At 54.6% G+C, this 24,253-nt stretch overlaps 8 protein-coding genes across 8 annotated transcripts; 4 read left to right on the plus strand and 4 right to left on the minus strand.

Annotated features, from left to right (window-relative positions):
* Nucleotides 1–132: 132 nt before the first annotated feature.
* Nucleotides 133–3,387, minus strand: DOA4 (Ubiquitin carboxyl-terminal hydrolase 4; the record flags this gene model as incomplete). Its single annotated transcript, XM_036634265.1, has 2 exons — nucleotides 133–1,053; nucleotides 1,102–3,387. 2 exons carry the CDS (start codon nucleotides 3,385–3,387, stop codon nucleotides 133–135), a joined length of 3,207 nt encoding a protein of 1,068 aa, XP_036500077.1.
* Nucleotides 3,388–5,221: 1,834 nt separating this feature from the next.
* Nucleotides 5,222–7,537, plus strand: VPS27 (Vacuolar protein sorting-associated protein 27; the record flags this gene model as incomplete). Its single annotated transcript, XM_036634266.1, has 5 exons — nucleotides 5,222–5,295; nucleotides 5,345–5,477; nucleotides 5,535–5,819; nucleotides 5,872–6,652; nucleotides 6,702–7,537. 5 exons carry the CDS (start codon nucleotides 5,222–5,224, stop codon nucleotides 7,535–7,537), a joined length of 2,109 nt encoding a protein of 702 aa, XP_036500076.1.
* A 488-nt stretch (nucleotides 7,538–8,025) lies between these two features.
* On the minus strand, nucleotides 8,026–9,049 carry CGCS363_v002418 (uncharacterized protein; the record flags this gene model as incomplete). The annotated part of the gene is made up of 5 exons (XM_036634267.1): nucleotides 8,026–8,205; nucleotides 8,276–8,336; nucleotides 8,394–8,586; nucleotides 8,645–8,902; nucleotides 8,956–9,049. The coding sequence occupies 5 exons, from the start codon at nucleotides 9,047–9,049 to the stop codon at nucleotides 8,026–8,028; spliced, it is 786 nt and encodes a 261-aa protein (XP_036500073.1).
* A 603-nt stretch (nucleotides 9,050–9,652) lies between these two features.
* Nucleotides 9,653–10,337, minus strand: CGCS363_v002419 (uncharacterized protein; the record flags this gene model as incomplete). The annotated part of the gene is made up of 4 exons (XM_036634268.1): nucleotides 9,653–9,811; nucleotides 9,915–9,972; nucleotides 10,034–10,220; nucleotides 10,271–10,337. 4 exons carry the CDS (start codon nucleotides 10,335–10,337, stop codon nucleotides 9,653–9,655), a joined length of 471 nt encoding a protein of 156 aa, XP_036499927.1.
* A 3,295-nt stretch (nucleotides 10,338–13,632) lies between these two features.
* On the plus strand, nucleotides 13,633–14,466 carry CGCS363_v002420 (putative phosphatase; the record flags this gene model as incomplete). Its single annotated transcript, XM_036634269.1, has 2 exons — nucleotides 13,633–14,182; nucleotides 14,246–14,466. The coding sequence occupies 2 exons, from the start codon at nucleotides 13,633–13,635 to the stop codon at nucleotides 14,464–14,466; spliced, it is 771 nt and encodes a 256-aa protein (XP_036500576.1).
* Nucleotides 14,467–14,982: 516 nt separating this feature from the next.
* Nucleotides 14,983–16,851, minus strand: cct5 (T-complex protein 1 subunit epsilon; the record flags this gene model as incomplete). The annotated part of the gene is made up of 5 exons (XM_036634270.1): nucleotides 14,983–15,444; nucleotides 15,493–16,609; nucleotides 16,667–16,715; nucleotides 16,771–16,788; nucleotides 16,842–16,851. The coding sequence occupies 5 exons, from the start codon at nucleotides 16,849–16,851 to the stop codon at nucleotides 14,983–14,985; spliced, it is 1,656 nt and encodes a 551-aa protein (XP_036500577.1).
* A 596-nt stretch (nucleotides 16,852–17,447) lies between these two features.
* HBS1L (HBS1-like protein) lies at nucleotides 17,448–20,031 on the plus strand (the record flags this gene model as incomplete). The annotated part of the gene is made up of 4 exons (XM_036634271.1): nucleotides 17,448–17,748; nucleotides 17,834–18,526; nucleotides 18,577–18,777; nucleotides 18,827–20,031. The coding sequence occupies 4 exons, from the start codon at nucleotides 17,448–17,450 to the stop codon at nucleotides 20,029–20,031; spliced, it is 2,400 nt and encodes a 799-aa protein (XP_036500574.1).
* Nucleotides 20,032–21,747: 1,716 nt separating this feature from the next.
* grp78 (Endoplasmic reticulum chaperone BiP) lies at nucleotides 21,748–24,042 on the plus strand (the record flags this gene model as incomplete). The annotated part of the gene is made up of 5 exons (XM_036634272.1): nucleotides 21,748–21,882; nucleotides 21,996–22,068; nucleotides 22,148–22,259; nucleotides 22,312–23,800; nucleotides 23,857–24,042. 5 exons carry the CDS (start codon nucleotides 21,748–21,750, stop codon nucleotides 24,040–24,042), a joined length of 1,995 nt encoding a protein of 664 aa, XP_036500575.1.
* Between the last annotated feature and the right edge of the window lie 211 nt (nucleotides 24,043–24,253).

Raw genomic sequence — 24,253 nt, forward strand, 5'->3', positions numbered from 1 at the left:
TTTGAAAAGCCCCCCACCCCGTCCCCCGTTTCCTGCCCCGCCGATAGTCCCGACACATGTACATATCTTTGGTCCTTTTTCACCCTTCTTCCCCAATGCTCTCTCTCTATTACAACATCTTGCGGAAAATGATCATCGTCTTGAGGATCGACCTTGCTTTCTGCGGAAGAACACGAGGTACGGCACGTCGGAGGTGCTCTTCTTGAACACTTCGCGACTGGCGTCGCCCCCGCGGCCCGTGCCGTCGATGCGGATCGGGGTCACGCGGGCGTCGTTGATGCGGTGCCAAGCATGCGGGTCGGGGTTCTGGGGTTCGCGGACGTAGGAGTAGTAGTGACCGCTGGTGATGTTGGTGCCGGTGTGGATGATGACGGCGTAGCATTCGTAGTCGAAGGGCAGCTCGAACTTTTCGTCGAGTGGCGGCCCGACGGTGTTGCGTTCCTCGGGCGGGATGAAGAACTGGTCGAGGTTCAGGTTTTCAAAGTCCCATGTGATCATGTCCCGCTTCTTCTGCACCTGGCCGGTGTTGTCGTAGTCGAAACGTCGGAAGCACACGCACAGCAGCTCTGGCAGACGAGCGAGCGCGATTTGCTTTTGGCCCCGTACGTTCATGTTGCAAGTATCGCACTTGTAATCGTCGATAAACTCTGGCTCGAGATATGACTTCAGGCAGTCTTCGATCGTTTGTGTGTTGCTGTTGATGGGCACCGAGATGAAGTCGAATGTCGCAAAGCTGTAAGTGCGGTTGTTGCATCTTGAGCACACCACGGTCGAGAGTTCCAAACCACGCCAGTACCTGTCGACGATGGACGAGTTTGTTTTCAGGTAGTGACCCCACCACTCATACGCACCCTGAAGCATCGACTTGCCAATCTTCATCTGAGGGAATGCTGCGTTCTCGTCGCCAATCCGATCTCTTCGCATATTTGTTTCATCGTGAAGGTAGGCCATCAGCCAGGACATGAATTCTTGAGCATCCTGCTGTCGACCACCACCAAACTCATCACCCTTGTCTTTAAGCCGGCTCTTTTCACAGACCGATCGAGAGTAGTCCTACGAATGGTCAGTACAGCGCTTAGCCATATGGGCGGGGATGCTTACCATCAGTGTCTGGGCCTTCATGGTGGCAAACTTGCCGGAGTCCATCCAGTGGAACAGGTTGGATAGGATGCGCGACATGAGCTGAGGGGGATCGCTCTTCTCATCGGGCTTCTTCGGGACCTTGTACGTGTTTTGCCATTCAAACGTGGCCAGCTCCTTGCCAAAACCAGGCGACATCCGCAGGGCTTGGATGGAGCTGTTGGCGTAACACCAGACACCGGGGTTGTTGAGACCTGTGATGTGATGGCCATCCTTGACTGCGCCGACAGATGGAGAGTCGGGGCGGGCCAATGGGCCCTGCTTGAGGTTTCTAGCTTGCGCTGGGAAAGCCAAGCCTTGAGCCTCATGGTCATCCTGCGTTTGCGAAAGACCACTGTAGCTGGGACGAGGAACGGCTGGAGCTGGCCGCGTAGGTGGTGACGGAAGTTCGGAGTAGATATCGGCGTGGTTCTGATAATTGTTGTACGTGGGTTTTTCAGGACTGATGGGTGACTGCATGGATTCCTGCTCAGCTGAGACGGCTGGGAATCTCCGCAGAAACTCTTCGGTGCTGCGCACATGCATGAACCCAGGAGAGCGCGCAGTCTCGAGATCTGCATTGTGAAGCGTTTCCTCCCAAAGCTTGACCTCTTCAGGCTTCAAAGGCGTGACTTTGTATTGCCTGGCTGGCTTTGAGATGGAGATGGAGGGCTTCAAAGGAGACCGAATCCTAGGGGCCCTAGCAGCACCAGCTGTCTGGGACGTGGCCAAAGCAGCCCTTCCCATTAGATCTGTCCACGCATCCAGGCCTCCCTGGAGCAACTTGGGGGGATTCTTCAATTCCTTTCCGTAATTGAAGTACGTTAATGCGCGCTGGAGTGACAACAGTGCGGCTGCGTCCATGTCAGGAGAAATGTATCGTGGGATAGCATCTGAGTCCTGGTCATGGAAAACCACCAGGTCGAAAGCGTCCCTCCTCTCGAAGTGGTGGTATTCCTGCGCGGGTGAGAGCACCATGCTTTCGGCGATCTGCTCTGACGATATGTTCTCTCTAAGTAAAATATTGGGTTCAATGCAGATAACGGCTTGTGACAGAATGTGGCCCTCGTCGAAATCGTCGCGGCTGCGGACGTCAATGATTAGAACTTGAAGTGTTGCGGAGCCCCTTCTTATAAAACTCATTAGGTCCTCGGCAGTGATGGTGTCGCCCTCGGGGATCGTAATGCTGGGACGGTGAATTGGAGCAGGAGCGGCATTAGGCTGAGGCTGGGGCTGAGCGAAGTAATCCGACGATTTGTTGTTGGCAAGGACGGTATTGATCGCGGCCGAGGAGCCCGTTCTGCTGAACAGGCCGCGGGGTGTACTTGAGGGCAAGGAGGCCGCTTCATTAGACACGGTTCCTCTGGCCGGGCTGTAGATGGCGTCCGGCATCTTTGGCAGGTCTGGCAGGCTTGTCACTACTGCCACCTTTGGTTTCTCGGTCGGTTCGGGCATCGCCCTCGGTCCTGCTGGTCTCGCCGGAACGAGGGGATGTGTTCGTATGCGGGGATCTTGGCCAGGCAAAGCTACCGGTCCTCTAAGATTGGCGAAGCGGGCTGCCAGATCCTCGGCGGCCTTGCTCTTGAGGGTCGGTGTGCCAGCCCCCGAACGTATCACATTGCCATGTAAAGATTGGGGCTTCGGCTGGACTGCAGGTTTCGGCTTCGGCGAGCCATTGACCTGTGTACCGGCCTCGGCTCTCGTGGGACTCATCAGTGGTGCGCCCGGCTGGCCCTGGGGTGACATGGGTCGGTTCGCTTGGCCGTTGACGATGGAGGATGGTCTCGAGGTGGTCGGGCGGACGCCCGTTCTTTGGTTATCAGCGATGATGTCGGCCTTGATCTTTTCAAAGGCTGTATGCTGGGACTCTATCTTCTTCATGAGGGCAGAGTAGATGCGGCTCATGTCTCCTTGGCCGCCCCTCACGGCCAGGGCATCGGGGTGTTGAGGCACATATCGAATGGCAATCAAGGAGGCCTTCAGGTACTCCTTGAAGGCGAGATCTGGTCTGCCAAAGTCGCGGAAGGTCTCGGCTTGTCGCATGGCATTGTCGCCCCTCTCGAGGATCTTGCGCAAGGGTAGCTTCATGTCGACATCGGGGGAGGCGGAGGTGAGGTCGTCTATATGGGGTAGGGGTTGTTTGGCGCCGCGGCCGGCCGGTCCCCCGTCTCCGCCCATGGCGAAGGAGTGTAGAGAGGTGCCGTTGGGCATGGCAGGACCGCCGCCGCCGAGGACGGTTCTGGTGGCTGAGGAGGCCGTCGAACTCATGTGAACGAGGAACGGTATCTGGGGGGTGGGTGTGGAAGTTGGATCATGTCGCTGCACGCGCGGCTGCTCGGTCGGTCGCGGGAGATGTTGTTGTAGTTTGGGTTGGTAGATTCGAGGAGTGACGGTGGTGGTGGTGGGAGGATTCGGAGCGATCAAGGTACGGAGGACGGGACTCGGAGACGACGACAATCGGCGGCGGGATCGTCATGGGTGGCAGGCGACGGGACGCTTTAGTAGTACGTTGCAAGCGCAGCTGCAGGGCGGTCTGCAGTGTGCATGTTTCCCTGAATAGAGCAGAGGGCTTTCGGTGGGTTGGAAGAATGGCGGGGGCAGCCAAAAGGCGTCTTTGAGGAAAAGAGAGGTAGAATAGAACAGATTTGTGGTGCCGTATGCTGTGCTGCCGTCTTGTGAAAGGACGATGGTCCGTGGTGGAGGGCAGCCTCGCTGTCGTCGTCGCCGGGCGCTAACAGTTTCAACAATGGCAAGACATTGTGGAGAGGGAACGGTACCGTTGCGGCGGCTGTGTTTTTGGGGGGCGTTACGGTATCTTATCCGAGAGGGCCGGTACCCGTCGACATCGAGACCAGGGCTACCTACCTACCTCTGGACAGGGCAAGTAATTGCTGCGCTGGAGGGCAGTCGGGATCACTGACGCATCCGGCCTCTTGAATGCTTCAGGCACTGCGATGGAACAGGCGGACAAGGCGGGCCGGGTAGTTGGTCCCCCTGTTTTTTTTTCTTATCTTTTCTTCAGTCTCAGGGTATCACATCGGGCGACTGTCACTGAAGGAGGGCGGCCGGGCGGCGGGTTCGCCGTTGATTTTACTTGGGTGCATGCACCTTGAGCGGCAACTTTGAGTAATGGAAGGTAAAGAAAGCTACGGATACCTACGGTAGGTAGGTGCTAAAGCTGGCATGACTGACAACTCATAGTGCCGCGCCACAACCAATATAGCTTGGCTTTTACCTAAATACCCACCCTAGATGTTGTTTCTTTGCCGGGTATTACATGGCGACAAATGCAAAAATGCATTACAATGTGAAGGAGCTCATGTCAAAGAGTGCATTACCCAGAGATGCCCAAGTCATGTACTTACAGCAAGCTCAATGCCAAGGCCCGCAGCAATTTGGGCAGGTTGGCAAACCCATGCGCCACAGATGGCTCCACCGCCATGTTCCCAACTTCGTCATCTCTGGGGAACCCCCCCCCCCCCCAAACCCGTCTTCAAAGTCCCACGCCCTTTGGGCTTAGCGCGGAGATTTCCGTCCGCCGATTACTATCGAAGTACGTACCGCGTAGTCAGCAGAAGCACCAGGTGAAGCAGCCACGAGGCCCGCGACGACACCTGCAAGGCAGCCCTTTACCAATCCCCATGCATCCCTGCTGCGGAACCAGAGTCGCTACGTAAGTTTAGGTACCCGTCCTGCCTGACTACGCACTGAGCCAACGTAAGGTAGCCACCACCAGGCATCGAAGTATCTCGCCGTATCCAGCCCGCCTGCAAGCTACCTCCCGGGCGACCTGAGGTGGACAATCGGGCCTAGCCTGCTGCATCTCCAACTGAACGAACCATACGCACCATCCCAGAGACCCCAAGGCTAAGGCTGTTGCATCTGGGCCAACAGACACACGCACTCCAAGCTTTCCTCTTGTCGCTCCTCCATCAATATTCCTACGCGCAATCCATTCCACCTCCGCCTCGTAATCCCGTCACGTCGGCATCGCGACCGCACCCGAACCACGTACACATAGATAGCCCGCCGACGACGATCGACATTCGCTTGTTTGCACTCGCCTCCCCGCCCATCCCGCATACCGCATCCAGCCTTCAAGATGATGGGCTGGTGGTCCAGCTCGGCCAACACGGCCCTGGACGAGCAGATCGAGAAAGCCACCAGCAGCAGCTTGTACGACCCGATGCCGATGCTTCAAATGACTGTTCTAACGCTGCAACAGGGAGGATATCGCTCTGAATCTTGAGATCTCTGATGTCATCAGGTCCAAGACCGTCCAGCCCAAGGAGGCCATGCGCTCCCTCAAAAGGCGCATCGGCAACAAGAACCCAAATACCCAGCTGAGCGCCCTTAACGTATGCCATGCTTCGCTGCTGCCTGCTCTTATATACATAAGCTAACCCGGATGGCAGCTTACCGACACGTGCGTCAAAAACGGTGGCACCCACTTCCTTGCCGAAATCGCCTCGCGAGAGTTTATGGACAACCTGACCTCGCTCCTCCAAGCCGTTGGTCCTGCCGCCGTCAACCACGAAGTGAAGCAAAAGATCCTCGAGTTGATACAGTCCTGGGCCGCCGCTACCGAAGGCCGCCACGAGTTGGGATACATCGGAGAGGTCTACAAGACACTACAAAGAGAAGGCCACCACTTCCCTCCCAGGGTCACCGTCTCCAGCAGCATGATTGACAGCAGCGCTGTAGGTTTTCTGTCTGAATGCCGTTGATGTCCCCCACGCTGACAAGTCGCAGCCCCCCGAGTGGGTTGATTCAGATGTCTGCATGCGATGCCGAACCCCCTTCACCTTCACGAACCGAAAGCACCACTGTCGCAACTGCGGCAACTGCTTCGACCAGCAGTGCTCGACCAAGTCGCTGCCCCTCCCCCATCTCGGCATCCTCGCGCCCGTCCGCGTCGACGATGGCTGCTATGCGAAGCTTACCGACAAGTCCAGCAAGGGAGGCGCGCCTTCGCCACTGCCCCAAGACCGATCTCCCACCTACCCTTACAAGACCCGCAGCACGTCTGCCATGCAGCCGCGCAATGCGCGCGTTGACGACGCATTCGATGAGGATCTGAAGAAGGCGCTGGCTATGAGTCTGGAGGAGGTCAAGAACTACTCCAAGGGTTACGTGCCTCCCACCGCCAACGGCCCGGATGCCAAGGTGAATGGAAGCTCTGCTGCCCCGACGAATGGCGCAGAGGATGAGGACGAAGACCTCAAAGCTGCCATCGCCGCCTCGCTGGCCGACATGGAGGAGCAGAAGCAGAGGCACGCCGCTGTATTGAAGGAGCAGACATCGAGCGCTGGACCTTCATCGACTCAGCACTTCTCCTTGCCCAAGAACGACTACGAACTTACCCCGGTCGAAGCCGAGAACATCAACCTCTTCGCGACCCTTGTCGACCGCCTGCAGACACAACCGCCTGGAACCATTCTGCGTGAACCCCAAATTCAGGAGCTGTATGACAGTATCGGCACTCTGCGGCCGAAGCTTGCCCGCACCTACGGAGAGACCATGAGCAAGCATGGTATGTACAGCCCTTGAGTGCCCCCCGTTTTCAGTACTAACCCACCCAGATACCCTCCTGGATCTCCATGCCAAGCTTTCCACTGTCGTGAGATACTATGATCGTATGCTCGAGGAGCGGCTTTCCAAAGCATACAGCCAACATGCCGTCGGAGGAGGTTATAATCTTCCTCCTGTCCGCCACTCGACCGGCTCTTATCCTTCACTTCAGGCTAGCGCCCCTGGTGCTGCCGAGAACTTTTACACTGGCGAGCAACGAGTGGACTATGGTCACGCTCCGCCACCCCAGGCTTACCCTCCTCATCCTCAACACACTCCTCAGCCTCAGTACGCGACGTTCGATAAGCGGGCGTCGGTGTCTGGGCCCCCAACTGGCGTATACCCTCCCCAGGAGCCTCAACGGACAGACAGCTGGAGAAGTGGAGGTGCGCCCGCGCCCGAGCAGTATGCGCCTCAACCTTCGTATCCCAGCGAGCCTACCCCTCCCGCAAACCACCAAAACCAACCTGCCGCAACACCATCAAACGATCCCAACGCCTCTTACTACTTCAACCCTCAGCAACCCAGTGCGCCCCCGTCCGCACCACCGTCCGCCGACCCGAATCCCTCTCCGTACCCCAATCTTCAGCAGGCGGTGCAATATAGGCAGTCTGTGTCTCACCAGCAGACACCTGTCCAAGCACCGGCCCAGCCCGCTCAGCATACACAGCAGCATCAGGCTCCGCCCCAGCAGCAGAGCTACTGGCAGCCGTCAGTACCCCAGCAATCAGCGCCGCAGCATTGGCAGGGCCAGTACAACAGCGGATATACCCAGGAGTCGTTCCCGACTGCGCCGCAGCACGCCCCGAAGCAACCGGCCGTGGAGGAGAGTCTAATTGATCTTTGAGGAGGATGCGGTCCGAATGCATGCAGGTCTACTACATAGGTTTCGGCGTTTCAGGGACACAAGGGCAAGCCGAAGTAACTCTTTGCATTATTCGGGCTTGAGAATGAGCTGTAAAATGACATCTTTGTTGGACACGTTTGCATTCCCTTCTCCTGCTCGTCGCCAGGAACAATAATCTGTGATGTGGAGTTGTACCGAGTGGCAAGGTGTCATAAGACTAATGTATTCATTTGATTGACGATTGCATGTGCTTGATTCTTTATGTTCTTACCCTTGCGTGATTCTCCCTTTGTCGATTACTCTTCCGCCAATGACCCTAGGTCAACCTTTGGTGCTTTGACATCAAGGCCATACTCGTTATTAAGCAGTCGAACGGCTGTCGAACGATGTCAAGATGAGAGCTTCCTCCATATCCCACATCACGTCTCTCCTGGCCATCTTCCAGGCTGGTTTTATATGTTCATGCCAGTCCTCGTTGTCACCAAGTATCAAACCTCCAGCTGGTCGGGTTCCTGGACGACCTCCGTCATGACGACGCCGCGACCCTCCTTCAGGCGGCGCGATGCCTTCTTCCAGACCTTCTTGCGGTCCTTCACGGCGAGCTTGTACTGAGAGCGATGCCACTCTCCCATCTCTCTGGATCGCATGACCTCGCGATAGTGAAGTGCCTGGAATGTGTTTAGTGATGTGTATTTTGATAAAGGGCAAAGGTTTGGGGAGGAATATTGTGCGACGTACCTTCCAGTCGACCTGGTCAACGGGCAAGGTCCAGTCTTCTTTGATTCGGAGGTCGGGGTCCCTGATTTTGGTATCAGCATTTGCTTTGCGGTTGTGGGCATGATGGATGTTTACTTACTTGTATCCTGGGAAGGCGGGGATCGGCTTGAGGAGGGAGAGGTTGGTTCTCGGCTTGCGCTGGTGGACGGGCTTGGAGGAGAGCTGCTTCGTCTGCTCCTTGGCCTTATCCTGCTCGACCTCCTGCTCTTCAACCTCCTCCGGCTCGACCTTAGCGATCACCTCGCCAACATAGTCTCCGGTTTCTTCGTCGTCTGTTTTGACAGTCAGTTGGTCTGCCTGGACCAGTCGCATTGTTAGCGTGGCACTTACAATGGAGGGCAAGGGTCTTGGGTCCCACGCGAGGGACGAGATTTCCGTCCTTGTCGTAGTCGAAGTGAGAGAGGTGGAAGATGATGGGAGCGCCTTCATGTGGATATCCTCCCCAGCCTTCGTTCTTCTCGTTCCCCTCCTCGTCGTTCATGTCCTCGTTGTTATCCCCCTCGTCATTCTTCTCCTCGGCGTTCTTCTTTTTGTTGTTCTCCTCTTCCTCCTCCTTCTTGCGCTCGCGGTCAGCCTTGGCCTTTGCGTCTATGTCCATGGTCAGCTTTTTGTAGTCAAATCCCGCGGCTGTGGGAACGTACTAATACGAGCAAAGTATCCGGGAGGTATGTAAGGGACGATGCGGTCTGCGTTTTCCGCAAGGTACTTCAACTCCTCCTCAGAGATGTCAGACATGGTGGCGACGGCGATGATGGTGATGGCAATATGTGGGAGTTGTTGTGTGGGTATTCAGATGGAAAATCTGGGGGAGACTGAAGGATGGTGAGTTTGAAGGGTGAAAGCAGAGAAAGGGGTTGAGATGAAGGTGCTCTGAGAGATGCCTTGGGGTTCAGGACGGGTTGGGTGAAAAGTGTGTGGGTGGTGAATGAGATGGTGAATGTGAAGGTGAAATCGAAGTGAGAGCGGCAAGTCGCGTCTAGCCCACTACGTCCATCACTCCGAGTATACAGGCGAAAATGTGCCGTGTATGTGGCATCAAAGCACGATCTTAGTCGAGGAGTCATGGCTATTGCAAGGAAGTTGGTCTTCTAGGTTTCCTCCCTCCAACAACGGGAGATGAGGCATCAGCAGCTTCTTATGTACTTTTCCTACGTCTCCGTTTATGATGTACTTAAGTCAGTCCCTGGTGTTTTGATACTAGATTCGTTGTTGAGCAGGGGAAGCACAAAAATGTTGCATAAGTATCTATTGCCTTCGTGAGCGTGGAAAATACATGCTCATACCAGTTCTTGCTGTCATCCTGATGAGAAGTCTCTAGTTCTGCCCGTCCTGATCGCTTTATCGGGCACCCTTCGTCTCAGCGCCGCCAATAGCGGCGTTCTTCGATTCAGCGGCACTCTCAGACGCCTCCTCCCGACCTTGTTGCTCCTGCTCATATTGGAACTGCTCCCATGCAGCAATCTCCCTAGCCAGATAGACCTCACGCTGGCGGCGTGCCTATTGAAGATGAAGTTAGCTACAAATATCTATAGAGACCTGCAGAGCGCGTTTTCTCTTTAAACGAACGTGGAACATGAGGAGGAATTGGTGGGCGCCTTACCTTGAGATCGACCTGGTCGAGGGGCAGGGTCCAGTCATCATTCAAGATTGCGATGTTCCTAGCCATTCTATGTCAGTATATTTATCTGATTTGGAGGGAGGCGGGTGACCTGGACTTACATGGTCCCCGGAAAGACAGGGCGAGGCTTAAGGAGCGAGGGACGGAATCCTGGCCTTGACTCGGGAGCGGATGAGGAAGAAGAGGTCTCCTTTATCTGCTCCTCTCCCTTCTGCTGTTGCTCTCCATTGTTCTTCCTCGCCTCCTCCTCCTTTGCCTTGCGTTCGCGGTCGGCGAAAGCCTTCGCTCCTGTTTCCATGGTTAGCTTGTTGGGCAGAGTCGAGTACTGGGGTACGTACGGAGACGAGCGAAGGTTCCAGGAGGCTGGTGAGGTGCAAGGATGTTGGGGTGGTCTTCGTTGGGCATGGTGATGGTGGTTATGTCGGCAATGATTTATGTGTGTGTTATGTTCTGGCTTTGCCGATATTGAGAGGAGGAAGGGTGGGAAGATAGTCAGGAAAAGGTGGGCTTTTTGAGGGTGAGGTAGATGCCTGGCTATCTAGGAGTGAGGTACCTGAGGGAGACGTGGGTGAAGATGAAGTCGAATTGAAAGCGGAAGCGGAAACAAATACTCGCCCTGTGTCCCGTTACGTTCATTCATTCCACAATCGCTGGTTTTTTGGGCAGTATGGATACCGTCTGGATCGGGACGTTTAAAGGTTTTCTTTGCCTACCGATGTTTCTCTTGTAATGTGGAAACAGCGATCTACGCTTGCTTCCCTATACGATGCTTTCACTCAGCATCCCTAGCACTAGTGGTCTTTGTCCGTTGATTAAACCTCAAGTATTTGTTGATAGCCTCCAGTCCTAGGGAGAAAATGTGTTTGTTTGGGGGTTGGGCAGTAAAGGAGCGTACTTTCAACGGGGTGGTTCAAAGAAATTGACCATTTCATGAGCATACACCGTACCATGCGCATTCATTGCCGGCCTGTGCCCAAAGATCCAAGTATAGAGCCCCCATTTTTATGGTACTCTCGAAGTCTTCGTGGACTTGGCTTGAGCCTTGTTCGGCTGAGGGGCTGCTTTCCCCAGTTCTAAGCAAAAAGGCCTTGTTTGCTTCAGACCTGGGAAGTCTCAGCTGTGTATAAAAACTCTGCTTTGAAGCGTTATCTGAAAGGGGGTTTCCCTAAACAGCAATGGGAGTCGGTATTTGAGAAAGCATGGGATGATTTGAAGCGCGACGAGGCGACAAAGTAGCCAACAGCCCTAGGCACCAACACCAGAGATTTAGTCCATCATTTTGAGCATCCCTATATCTTACTATTGCCTTCTTCCATCTCGCACTTATTGTTATGACGTATTCGTCATTAAGTGGCTGTCTTCACGTGTTGTCTGTGAATGAGGTCGCAGACGTCCTCGGCGGCAGCAGCGACTCTTTCTGATTTCCATATAAGCAAGAGAAACGGTGGAACTAAACCATTAGGGAGACAGAAAGCTGGTATTGGTTTTGATATGATGTCTGAGGAGGTAAAGGGAGGCTTTATAGGGCAATGCAGGGCCACGTATATCGTCTCATTCGTTACTTTTGAGAGTGAAGCCCGTTACCGGGGAGGTGTTTGAAATAACGCAGACCCTGCCGATGTCGAGAGAGGGCTGACGTTGATCTGAGCCGGGTCATTCTAATATTTAAGAGTCAGGCAACGCTGGTGAAGGGTTTCCTCCGCACAATGAACAGGTGGCCTCCATCGTCAGTCATCTCTGCAACACTGTGATACAGAGAGACCAGGCTAGCTTACGGTAGACTACGCCCATCTGTATCTTTGTTGGCTTCTCGTCTAAGTATGCTGTATACCTGAGAATACCAACCGAACATGCGCGATGCAGAACGAAAGGCCGACTTGGCTTGAATTCGTGTTGTAGGTTCTCCAGTAAGATCTGGCGAGTCTTTGCGTTCGCACTCATTTAGCTAAGAGAATTGATAGAAGAATGATTGATGATGTCTCTGATTTGGGTTGCTGCAAACAAGGCCGAAATTTGAGGTATCCCTCGACATTTCAAATAGTTTCTTATGCCTACGCCTCCAGAAAACTTACCATAGTGATAGAACGAAAGATTTATGCGCCCGTAAACAAGACTGGCGTTGTATACAGCGTAGTAGAATATAGATAACCTGGCAGTTCTGTCTTACTCTACCCCTATCCCTGGTTCATACACAAGTGGAATAAACAGAAGAGACATACCTCAAATCTTTAGGGTTCGTTGAAGGAACTTCGTTGGTGAGGACTCCAAGTCTCTCAACCAGAGCATAGCTCAGCAGAAGGCTACGAATCGGCTTCGATTGAGGTCACACAAAGGGACCGATAATTGATCCATCTTTCGGCTTGCGATGTACAGCATGATAATTTATACGAGGCAGACTGCCAGAGCAAAGAGTAACTGCCATTCAAGTCTCTCTTCTCATTCGTATGCTTTTCTGGATTCGCCAAATTTGATGCCGCGTGATATTTGCGAGGTTTTACTGCGGAAAAGACAGCAGCAGTGAGCGCTTCACGTTGCCTGTCTTGGCCGACGAAACATTAGTATTTGATTCGAACTCCCGAAACACAATGCCCGAGTAATCGTTTATCACACGCCATAATAGCACTAAGAAAATGAAAGACGATGCAGGTAACTGAGAGCTGTCATAAATCTGTTTGGAAACTTCCTCGGCTTGGCTTTCGGGCTTCGCTTGGGACTTCACCGTTTTGAAAGCAAACTTCAAGCTGCCAAATTGTTCATCTAACTTGTTCCGTCATCTAAACCGGTTTAAAATGGAAACTCGAAGCCTGAACTCACATTCTGCCTGTTTGTCCTCATTCTCACCTGACAGCTCAAGTGAGTCACTCCATCTTCCGGGCTAGTTCGAAATCTCGGCAACCTGACCAATTTCAAACATCGCGCACCAGCTCAATTATATAAGTTGCCGCAAGCAGTAACTCCGTCGCAACGAAGTCGGCCCTTGATCTCGGCAACAAGTCAGCTCGCCTCAATTGATAAGCCGTTCCCCCCTGCCCCGCCCAACCACTCCGGACGGCGCCAGACGGGTGTGCCCCGCATTTCGCCCCGGTCATCGGCGCCGCAGCGCTACGGTCGGTGCAGCGGGCCACCACTGCAGCGTTCTTGGCTCGAAGTCCGCGCCCTGCGGCACACCCACTGTACGCTGCGCTGCGCTGCGAGTTTCCTCTCCTGTCGTTTGAGTCATTTTGCGAGAAGATTCTTGTCCCGCCATGATGCCGGTGGAAAGAACATCCACTTTTGGCTATCCATGGATGTCTGGTGTGTGTGAGGTGTGCACTGGCGCCGTGGACCCTGACTCCAGTGTCCGCCGCCGCCGCAGCCAACGCCGCTTCGCCCCAACCAAGGAATTTTCCCGAGGACGGGGGAGCCATTACGTAGTTGTCTCGAGACCGCGTGCTTTTATCATTGGATCGTGAATCACGCAGTCATCCACACCGAGCACCGGAGGTTTTGTAACGTTTAGAAAGTGAACAAATAAACCACATCGCCAGCCTTTTTTCCCTCAGCCTTCAAGGTGTTTGTTTTTCTTTCCCCAGAACTTTACCCCGCCTGTCTCACAACCTCATCTGTCTCACCAACATCAGACCCCTCCAAGTCAATTGCATGTCATAGAGACGACATCTTACCACTCAGAAACTTCTCGACATCGCCAACCTCATCAACCATGCCTGTCCAAATCCACCTCGTCCGCCACGCCCAGGGCTTCCACAACCTCAACGTTGAAAACGAGGCTATCCGCGACCCCCTCCTCACAGACAAGGGCAAGCAGCAATGCGCCGACCTCCGCGCCGCCTTCCCCCACCACTCCAAGCTCACCCACCTCGTGGCCTCGCCGCTGCGCCGCACCCTGCACACCTGCCTCCTCGGCTTCGGCCCCGAGGACGGACACCTGGGCAAGGTCATTGCCCTGCCCGAGGTCCAGGAGGTCTCGGATGCCCCGTGTGATACCGGCTCCGCCGTCTCTGAGATTGAGGGTGAGTTCGAGGGCAAGGTGGACTTCAGCCGGGTGCCGGCGGACTGGACGGAGAAGAAGAACCCTGAGAGCAGGTGGGAGCCGACGTTGAAGAAGCTCGAGGTCAGAGCTGCGGAGGCGAGGAGGGCTTTGAAGGAGATTGCGGGCGGCGTTGAGGGGGATGCGCAGATTGTCGTTGTCACTCACGGAGGGTTCTTGCACTTTTTGACAAACGACTTTCACGGAGTCCCTGCTGGCAAAGGTACGTTTTCTCCCTGACGTTCATGAGAGCTGTTGCCGGACGGTCTTGCTAATGAGCTTGCAGCGACTGGGTGGGAGAACACCGAGTACAGATCGTACAACTTCGCCGACAGCACCGGAAAGGACGAGAAGGCGCTGTTGACCGAGACGCAGGAGAGCTGGAACCGTCGTCAAGGCGAGAAGACTCGTCCTACGCCTGAGGAGCAGGCTGAGCTGCAGCGGGTGTTCTACAGAGACATGGAGCCGTACCTGAAGTACACTGCTGAGAGAGGCTGGATGCAGTAGAGGGGCTTAGACAAGATGATTGAAATTCGGATAGAGTAGACGGCATGCATTGGAATAGACCAGAAATGGCAAATGACTTAGAATACCAGGACATTACTTTGCTCGGCTCCATGAGAGGTTGACGCTGGTGTGTTCTGTGCCAATTCTCCAACTAAACCAACTCTTCCGTGTCCTCAGAACTCATGTTACAGTAACAACTCTTACAATAATGGTCAAGATCTAGCCCGATAATCGGTCTCATAAATACTTGCCGACCTAGAACTTGTTCGATATACAGCAAAGGATCGTGGTGGGTAAGCCGGGACGTTGAATCAAGAAATCGCTGGCAACGTCTTCACCGAACATACTCTTAAACTTAGTAAACCGTGGAATGCCGGCTGGGGAAATTCGAGGACTGGTATTGGTCTCGACATTGGGGCCTCTCTATTTGCATAGTACAAAGCTTGGTATAATCCCAAACACCACTGACCCGTCTAGAACCTATTTTCCGTTCATCATCATTTTTACTTTAAATCTTTAAAAGTCCTCCTCGCCAGACCCGGCGATGATGACGTTGTTGACCTTCAATACCATTCGGCATAATTGCGTCGCCAGCATGAGCTGCTGTCTCTTGCTAATGAGGGGGTCGATAACGAAGGCGTCCTTCATGTCGTTGCTACCACGGTTCATGCAGTCAACACCAAGCTTTCCGCGGTCGGCGGGACTGGCCTTGACCTGCTGGCTCTTCACCTCGGCCAGAGTAGCGATAGGGTTGAGACCGCTGTTCTCGGCCAGGGCCATGGGAACGGCGTCCAGGGCCTCGGCGAAGGCACGCATGGCGTACTGCTCGAGACCAGGAGTCTTGGTGGCGGCATCCTCGACCGCCAGAGAGCAGGCAATCTCGGCGGCACCACCGCCGTAGACAACGCGGTTATCCTTAACCAGGTTGCGCACGACGCAGAGGGCGTCGTGGAGAGAGCGCTTGGCCTCGTCGATGATCTGGATCATGTTAGTTGGGGGTTGTCGCTCAAGGTCCATCTAGCTTACCATCTTGTTGCTACCGCGGACGAAGACAGTCACCGCGCGAGTGTTGGCACACTCCTCAATAACCAGCATCTTCTCTCTTGTTGTGCCAAAGGTCATCTCTCTGACGCGGCCAGCGGTACCAAGCTTCTCGGGCTTGAGGTCCTCAAATCTGGGCACGATGCGGCCGTTCGTTGCAATAGCCACCAGCTCGATCTCAGGGCCACCAACCCACCTCACGGCAGGGAGATCGTTCTGAAGAAGAAGGTGGTTGGCCTCGTCGTCGAAACCCCATTGGCAAAGTGCCAGATTGGCGCCGGCGTCCTTAATCTGCTGAATCATTTCAATAAACTTCTCCCTCTCGTAGTTCTGGAGCTTCTTGAACTCCTCGACGCTGGTGATGTCCAGCTTGTGCTTGGTCTTGGGCTTGGGGGGCTCAAAGGCGCAGGTAAGGATGGCGATCTTGGCATCCTTGACCTCTGAGGGCATCTGGGGGTGGGAAAAGTCCTTGTCGATAATGACACCCTTGACGAGCATAGAGTCCTCCAGAGCTCCTCCAACCTTGCCGTCGACCTTGATCAGCTCGAAGTCAACGTCTCTACGTTCCAGGTCGGCAACGGACAGGACGGCGTCCACTGCGATCTTGGAGAACTGGTCGTGCGCCTTGGAGACGATCTTGCTGCCCAAACTTGTCCGTGCCACCTTCAACAGGTTTCCTGTCTCCTCCTTTGTGAACTCGATAGTGTCTGAGATCTTGTCAAGCTCCGAAACGGCGATGTCGCAGGCCTGGTCGTATCCGTCGGCAATACGGATGGGGTGAATGCCCTTGTCGATAAGCTCCGCCGCCTGCTCCAATAGAGCTCCGGCCAGAACAACGACACCGGTAGTACCGTCACCAATCTCGTCATCCTGAGACTTGGACAGCTCTACCAGCAGCTTGGCGACGTGGTTGGAGATCTCCATCTGTTGCAGAATCGTAGCACCGTCGTTCGTCACTGTGATGTCTCCATCGGGGGAAATGAGGATCTTGTCGAGACCGCGGGGGCCCAGGGAAGTCTTGACGATGTTCGCGACCGTTCGGGCGGCGAGAATGTGGTTCTTGACGGCCTCGTTGCCATATTGTCTCTTCTTCTTTCCCTGACTGCGGGGTGTGAGCTATAGCTTCGTTTTTGGAACGATGGCACGGTGCAAGACGTACTCTCTGACGACGATGAAAGGACGGCCCTGTTCGTCCTTCGTCACGACCGCTTTGTATCAAATATCAGTATGGCACTCGAAGCTCGTAGTCGCCGCGTGGCTTACCGTTGGCCATATCCAAGTCTAGATACTTTTGTTAGCTAAAGTCAATATTTCAGGGGCGGGCTGCTGCATACTCAACGCCATGATGAAGGTCGTCGCACGTTACTGGGGGGATCGGGATAGAAGTGCGATTCAACTGGAAGTGACGCCGGGGAAATCGAGGTATCGTGGGTTGAGGGGGGTTGAGCTCCAAGGACCGGGACCTGGTGGACCAAAATTTCTGAATAATTGGTGGTGCCTGCCATACTGGGGGACCCGCGACCAGAAGCTTCGGTGGTCGGCGCTGGGATAATCCGAGAGCTCACCGCCTGGCGTAGCCTGGCTCGGGCCTGCCCAAACACCCTACTGCAGTGGTTGGGTGAGCGCATCCAGGTGCCAGGCGCCAGAGGTACCCCGCCATGGACGTTTTGCCCCTCCATGACAATGGCAGGCCCCACGCATCCCATCTCCATTACCAGCACAAGTGCCGTCATTTCCAATCTTCCGGAGATAGCTCAGGTCGCAATTCAAACCACAACTTTTCCCACGAAAAAGTCAGCGCAACCCGGCATGCAATAACGACTTCTTTCTCCGGTTACTCATCCTTGCTTTATAAACGTTCGATCTTCCCTTTTACCCTCTGCATCCATCTCCCCTCTTCAACCCACCCTCAGAAGAGTCACTCACCACACTCGTCCACCATGTCGCGCCACCAGGCAGTCCGCAATCTCGACTACGAGGAAGTCCTCGATGAGTATGACGCAGACGACTACGAAGATGAGAATGAAGGCGAGCAGCTCAGCGCAGAGGACCGTCAGGCCATGGCCGAAGGCACTCAGTTCGTGCGCAGCTCCCTAGGCTCTGACGCCGACAAAGTCACCACACAACAAATCCAGGATGCACTCTGGCACTACTTCTATGACATCGAAAAGTCGGTCTCTTACCTCAAGAAGAAGTTTATCGACCCGCCCCCAAAGCAGGAGCCCAAGAAGACCAAAGATGGTGAGTCGGTTTAGTTTCCTATGCTATTTTTTCCCTTCTGCTTTTTGTCAGGCACCGGCAGTAGCAGACATTGAGTGTTCGGCAGATGGCATGGGTTTATGGTCGTGGGACGACGATGTCTTGGATGATGCTGTGTCGGATTCGCATGCAGGGTACCCAGTTCCCAGGATTGCCTCCTTGACTGCCGCAAGCTATTTCCACGGGATCTCTTGGATGGGCGTTCCTCAATCCCGGCAGGCTATCTTGACCCCCCCTCAACCCCTTCCGGGCGGTCTGCTTGGCGGCGGAGAGGGCCCCAAACTCTCCAAGCTACAAGCACTGGCAGCTGCGCGTAAGAAGAAGACGGATGTCAAGAAGGATGACGACAAAGTCGATCGCGCTGAGAAGCGCATGTCTTCCTTGGCAATCACTGAGCCATCATCGAAGGAGGGTGGTTCGGGTCTCGTGGCCAAACGGCAGAAGCTATCTGGAGAGTCGACACCCCAACCATCGGCCACCTCTCAATTTCAAACCTCATCCTCGGACGCGCCATCTGGAATGGACGTCGACCTGGCGCAGGAAACGCCAGCGGGGAATGATGAACTGACCCAGGATGACTGCTTCGTGGTGCCATCAACGAGACCGTCCGCCTTTGCTCAGACGCTCTTCGGACCAAGCCAGGACTCTGCCGACGCCTCTCAGACCTACAGCATGCCGTACACGACCTCGTCGTCCTTCGTGCCCAGTGCTTTCACCCAGCCAAGCCCTGATGATATCGTGCTCGCTGCCCAGGCGAAAGGTTCGCGATTTGCGACAACACAGTAAGACGCTAACTCTAATAACTTTTAGCGGGCAACAAATTCGACGCCGCTGCCGCCAAGAGCGCAACCAAGAAAGTGGCCGCCAAATCGAAGGCCAACGAGGCTCCTGCTGGTGAGATGAAGCAGTTGCAGCTTGACGATTCAGCAGCACCCAAGAATAAGAAGCTCGACGTGCTGAAGGAGTTTGAGAAGAGCGACAACAAACGAAGTGCAAGTTTCGTCGTGGTTGGTATGTACTTCTCGCCTCACTTTCTTGAAATACGCCTAACAAATTACAGGCCACGTCGATGCAGGAAAGAGTACCCTCATGGGCAGGTTACTGCTAGAGCTCAAGTTTGTTGAGCAACACCTGATCGACCGGTATCGTCGTCAGGGAGAGACGATTGGCAAGGCATCGTTTGCACTTGCGTGGGTGATGGACCAGAGAGAGGAGGAGCGCGAGCGTGGCGTCACCATTGATATCGCCACAAATCAGTTCGAAACCGACAAGACACGCTTTACGATCCTCGACGCCCCTGGACACAGGGACTTTGTTCCCAATATGATTGCTGGAGCCAGTCAAGCAGACTTCGCAATCCTTGTCATCGACGCCAACACGGGAGCTTTTGAGAAGGGCCTGAAGGGACAAACCCGAGAGCATGCCCTGCTTCTACGCAGTCTGGGCGTGCAGAGGGTCATCGTCGCCGTCAACAAGCTTGACATGGTCGGTTGGTCCAAGGACCGATTCGATGAGATTTCAGAACAGGTCACCGGTTTTATGAAGGGGAACGGTTTTCAACTCAAGAACGTTACCTTCGTTCCCATTTCAGGACTCAACGGCGACAACCTGGTGACAAGGCCAGAAGACGAGGCGCTGTCATGGTACACGGGGCCAACGTTGATCGAGGCGTTGGAAGACTCGGAACCAATGACGAGAGCGCTCCAGAAGCCATTCCGCATGTCGATATCAGAAATTTTCCGGTCTCAGCAAAGCCAGCTGACAGTGGCTGGTCGGATAGAGTCCGGCACAGTACAGAACGGAGAGTCGCTCATCGTGCAGCCCAGCGGCGAACCGGCCTCAATACGATCGATCGAGGTGGACTCGGAACCGCAAGAATGGGCGGTGGCTGGCCAGAGCGTAAATATCGGTCTGTACGGCATCGACCCAATTCACGTGCGCGTGGGCGACATCATCAGCACCAAGGCAGCACCCATCGACACAAGCGACACCCTGACAATGAAGGTGCTGGCATTCGACCACTTAATGCCGCAGCCAGTGGACGTTCATCGTGGTCGCCTGCACGCTGCCGGTCGAATTGAGGCTATTCCAGCCGTGCTGGACAAGGTCACAGGCGCAACTGTCAAGAAGAACCCCAAGATCGTGCAGCCTGCCAAGGTTGCGCGGGTGGTCGTCAGGCTAGAGTCCAAGGTGCCTTTGGAAGCAGGGCAGAGAGTGGTCTTGAGAAGCGGCGGCGAGACAATTGCTGCAGGGCTGCTCGAGTAAACGGTGAAGAATCAGAAGAAGAAACGTGTCATGGTCGCGAATGGTTTGGTATTTACGGCAATTGTGTGGGAAAAGGTCGCAATGCATGGCGTGCGAGAGCGAAAACGGGTGCTAGTTGAGGCTCCATTAGAGTTGAGCGCTGAAAATAGAGTTGCCTGCAACTTCTGTCTGAGGGCAGCCAATGAGAACATGTCTATCCATAGAAGAACACAGTTTGAACACCTTGCAGGAACCATGGAGTCTGATGCCAGGGCCAGGGCCATCTCGTCCCAAGTGAAAGGATTGCTGACATGGACCTTTAGCTGTGATTTGCCAATATTGATATGTGTCCGTTGTCTGCCTGCTCGTCAGCGTTTCCCCCGAGCGACTTGTCAACTTCACAGTATGCTGAAGTGGCTCCGAGGTTTTAGGCTACAAAGAAGCGACTGGAGGGAAATGACGCCGTCGTGCTCCATCCCGGCGCACCCCTCTCTCGCATTCGACCGTTGTCCACGCCCCGTGGCCCTCTCGGGAGAGCATGGGCCAGCAGCCAAAGCTCAACCCCTGCTTTTTGCCCCCTCCATTTAGCCCCCCTCATCTCAGGCAGAAGACGGGATGGCACTGCTTCAGGCACCTTAAGTGAGGTAAGGTCCTCGCATGTGCGCCCTACAGTGAAGGGCAGTTCAGGGGGCAGGGTAAAATAGAGTGGCCCATCTCCCATTTTCCGCCTTGCCGCCGCGCCGCCCCCACCGCAAGTAAGTGGTGGGAATATTCTGGAAAGCTTTGGAGGCATTGAACTGTGTTCCGAAATGGGCATTCGTAGTAATCAAGTTGAGGCCACTCTGTTCGTTTCTGGGTTGGAAGCTGCTTGTATGTAACCAAAGTCAGGAGGAGGCGAATGTGAGATTAGATTTGATGCAACGCATTGAATGGGGTCTTTGCCATCGGCCTTCCATTGTTGGAAATGCGCACTATCGTGAGTCACTTTCCCGCCATCCAGGTTCAGACAAAGAGTCAATCGTATTTGGGAGACATTGCGGCGGCGTGGAAAGCCAGAGAAGCAAGCTGGCAAGCACCTGCCAGAATGAAGAGGAAAGGCCACGTTCAAGAGTTCCCAGCCGTCCAGGGGGGGCTCACAGACTCCATCTGCAATCGAAATCTCCAGAATCGCAGCCTTCGTGGGGCAGAAGGGACCCCGGTAAAGTGTGACGGCAGCCAGCGCGGCAGCGGTGAGGCGCTTGCTTTGACTCCCGTGGCTAGGGGAAGGCTTCGTACTGTCATCTCTCACTGTGCTTACCCAACGGAGAGTGGTCTCCCGAGATCCACTCTCGTCCCTAAATGTCCGCATTAGCGCATCTCGATACAGCTGCACCAAGGGACCACACAGTGCTGAATCAGCGCAAGCACGCCTCTGGAAGGAAGGTACCCCTGTCACGTGTGGCGCCTAGCAAGAGGAAATCTGGCCTTTTGTGCAATCTGGACACCTCAACTTTTTTTTGGAGGAGGCCGTTCATAAAGGCAGCTATATTTCCCTTCCACCACCGCTCTTCCAACCCTCTCCAATTCAACCACTGCAAATCACCTCAATTCCATTGGGTGTGTCGCTAGAAGGTAGAATCCGGAAAACCTTCCATCGCGCGTCTTTTACAGACATCTTTTCTTCTTCCTTCAATTCTATAAGCTGCAAAGCTTCGATTCGCGCACCTGGGGAGCTTCACGACCCCGACTCCAACCACCATGTCGAGAACACGCAACTCGATGGCCTTGGGCTTCGGCCTCCTGGCCTGGATGTGTCTTCTCTTCTCCCCTCTGGCTTTTGTCCAGTCGGTTCAGGCTCAGGACACTGAGAACTATGGCACTGTCATCGGTATTGTAAGTTGGACCCACTTTTCCGCCAATCATGGTACAACATCACGACGATGTACCTTTCCCGGCCAAAACATCACAACACTGCAACAATAACTAATAGATCTATGCGTCTGCAGGACTTGGGAACCACGTACTCTGCGACTGCCGTGATGAGCAAGGGAAAAGTTGAGATTCTGGCCAACGATCAAGGTTAGTTTCGTCGAAATCGGGCTTGGTTTCGATTTTTGGCAGATTTTAGAACATTTTGGCTGACATGATGGGCCGACAGGAAACCGTATCACCCCGTCTTACGTCGCTTTCACCGAGGAGGAGAGACTTGTCGGTGACGCTGCCAAGAACCAGGCCGCGGCCAACCCCCACAACACCATCTTTGACATCAAGTGAGTTGTTCCGCGTCCGCACAACATGGAGCCATGCTGACTAAGTTCTTAGGCGTTTGATCGGCCAGAAGTTCTCCGAGAAGGCTGTCCAGTCCGACATTAAGCACTTCCCCTACAAGGTTGTTGAGAAGGATGGCAAGCCCGTCGTCAAGGTCGAGGTCGGCGGTTCCCCCAAGACCTACACCCCCGAGGAGATCTCTGCCATGATTCTGGGCAAGATGAAGGAGGTCGCCGAGTCCTACCTGGGCAAGAAGGTTACCCACGCCGTCGTTACTGTCCCTGCCTACTTCAACGACAACCAGCGCCAGGCCACCAAGGATGCCGGTACCATCGCTGGTCTTAACGTTCTTCGTATTGTCAACGAGCCCACCGCCGCCGCTATTGCCTACGGTCTTGATAAGACCGGCAAGGAGAGGCAGATTCTTGTCTACGACCTTGGTGGTGGTACCTTCGATGTCTCCCTGCTGTCCATTGATGAGGGTGTCTTCGAGGTTCTGGCTACCGCTGGTGACACCCACTTGGGTGGTGAGGATTTCGACCAGCGCCTCATCAACTTCTTCGCGAAGTCCTACAACAAGAAGAACAACGTCGATGTCACCAAGGATGCCAAGGCCATGGGTAAGCTCAAGCGCGAGGCCGAAAAGGCCAAGCGTACGCTCTCTTCGCAGATGTCCACCCGCGTCGAGATTGAGGCTTTCTTCGATGGCAAGGACTTCTCTGAGACTCTTACCCGCGCCAAGTTCGAGGAGCTCAACATGGATCTCTTCAAGAAGACCCTGAAGCCCGTCGAGCAGGTGCTCAAGGACGCCAAGATCAAGAAGGAGGACGTTGACGACATCGTTCTCGTTGGTGGCTCCACCCGTATTCCCAAGGTTGTCTCCCTCATTGAGGAGTACTTCAACGGAAAGAAGGCTTCCAAGGGCATCAACCCCGACGAGGCTGTCGCTTTCGGTGCCGCTGTTCAGGGTGGTGTTCTCTCCGGTGAGGAGGGTACTGAGGACATTGTTCTCATGGACGTCAACCCCTTGACCCTTGGTATTGAGACCACTGGAGGTGTCATGACCAAGCTTATCCAGCGCAACACTCCTATCCCTACCCGCAAGAGCCAGATCTTCTCGACCGCCGCTGACAACCAGCCCGTCGTCCTGATCCAGGTCTACGAGGGTGAGCGTTCCCTGACCAAGGACAACAACTTGCTTGGCAAGTTCGAGCTCACTGGCATTCCCCCCGCCCCCCGTGGTGTCCCTCAGGTCGAGGTCTCTTTTGAGCTCGATGCCAACGGTATTCTCAAGGTCTCTGCCCACGACAAGGGCACTGGCAAGCAGGAGTCCATCACCATTACCAACGACAAGGGTCGTCTCACTCAGGAGGAGATTGACCGCATGGTCGAGGAGGCCGAGAAGTACGCTGAGGAGGACAAGGCTACCCGCGAGCGCATTGAGGCTCGCAACGGCCTTGAGAACTACGCTTTCTCCCTCAAGAACCAGGTCAACGACGAGGAGGGTCTTGGTGGCAAGATTGACGACGAGGACAAGGAGACCGTAAGTTTACTCAACTCACTTCAACCATGTCTACAGACCACTAACTCTATTTCTAGATCCTTGAGGCCGTCAAGGAGACCACTGACTGGCTCGACGAGAACGGCGCTACTGCTTCCACCGAGGACTTGGAGGAGCAGAAGGAGAAGCTGTCCAACGTTGCCTACCCCATCACCTCCAAGATGTACCAGGGCGCCGGTGGCGCTGGCGGCGAGGATGAGCCTCCCAGCCACGACGAGCTCTAATTTCTTAGATTTGTTGTTGATTCGTTCGGGATGAAAAAGAGACTACCCAAAGATTCCATCATGCACTTTTGTCTCTGGTGTTGGCAGGTTAATTGGCGTCGGCAGCATGGAGCATGACTCCAACTTTGTGTAAAACATACACCGCATAAATGAGACCCATTGAACACATGATTCTGTTTGCAACGTGATGTCGAGTGTCGTTGATACGTTC

The sequence above is a fragment of the Colletotrichum siamense genome (genome assembly GCF_013390195.1).
Source record: "Colletotrichum siamense strain Cg363 chromosome Unknown KSG_Cg363_contig02, whole genome shotgun sequence".
Taxonomy (NCBI): Eukaryota; Fungi; Ascomycota; class Sordariomycetes; order Glomerellales; family Glomerellaceae; genus Colletotrichum; species Colletotrichum siamense.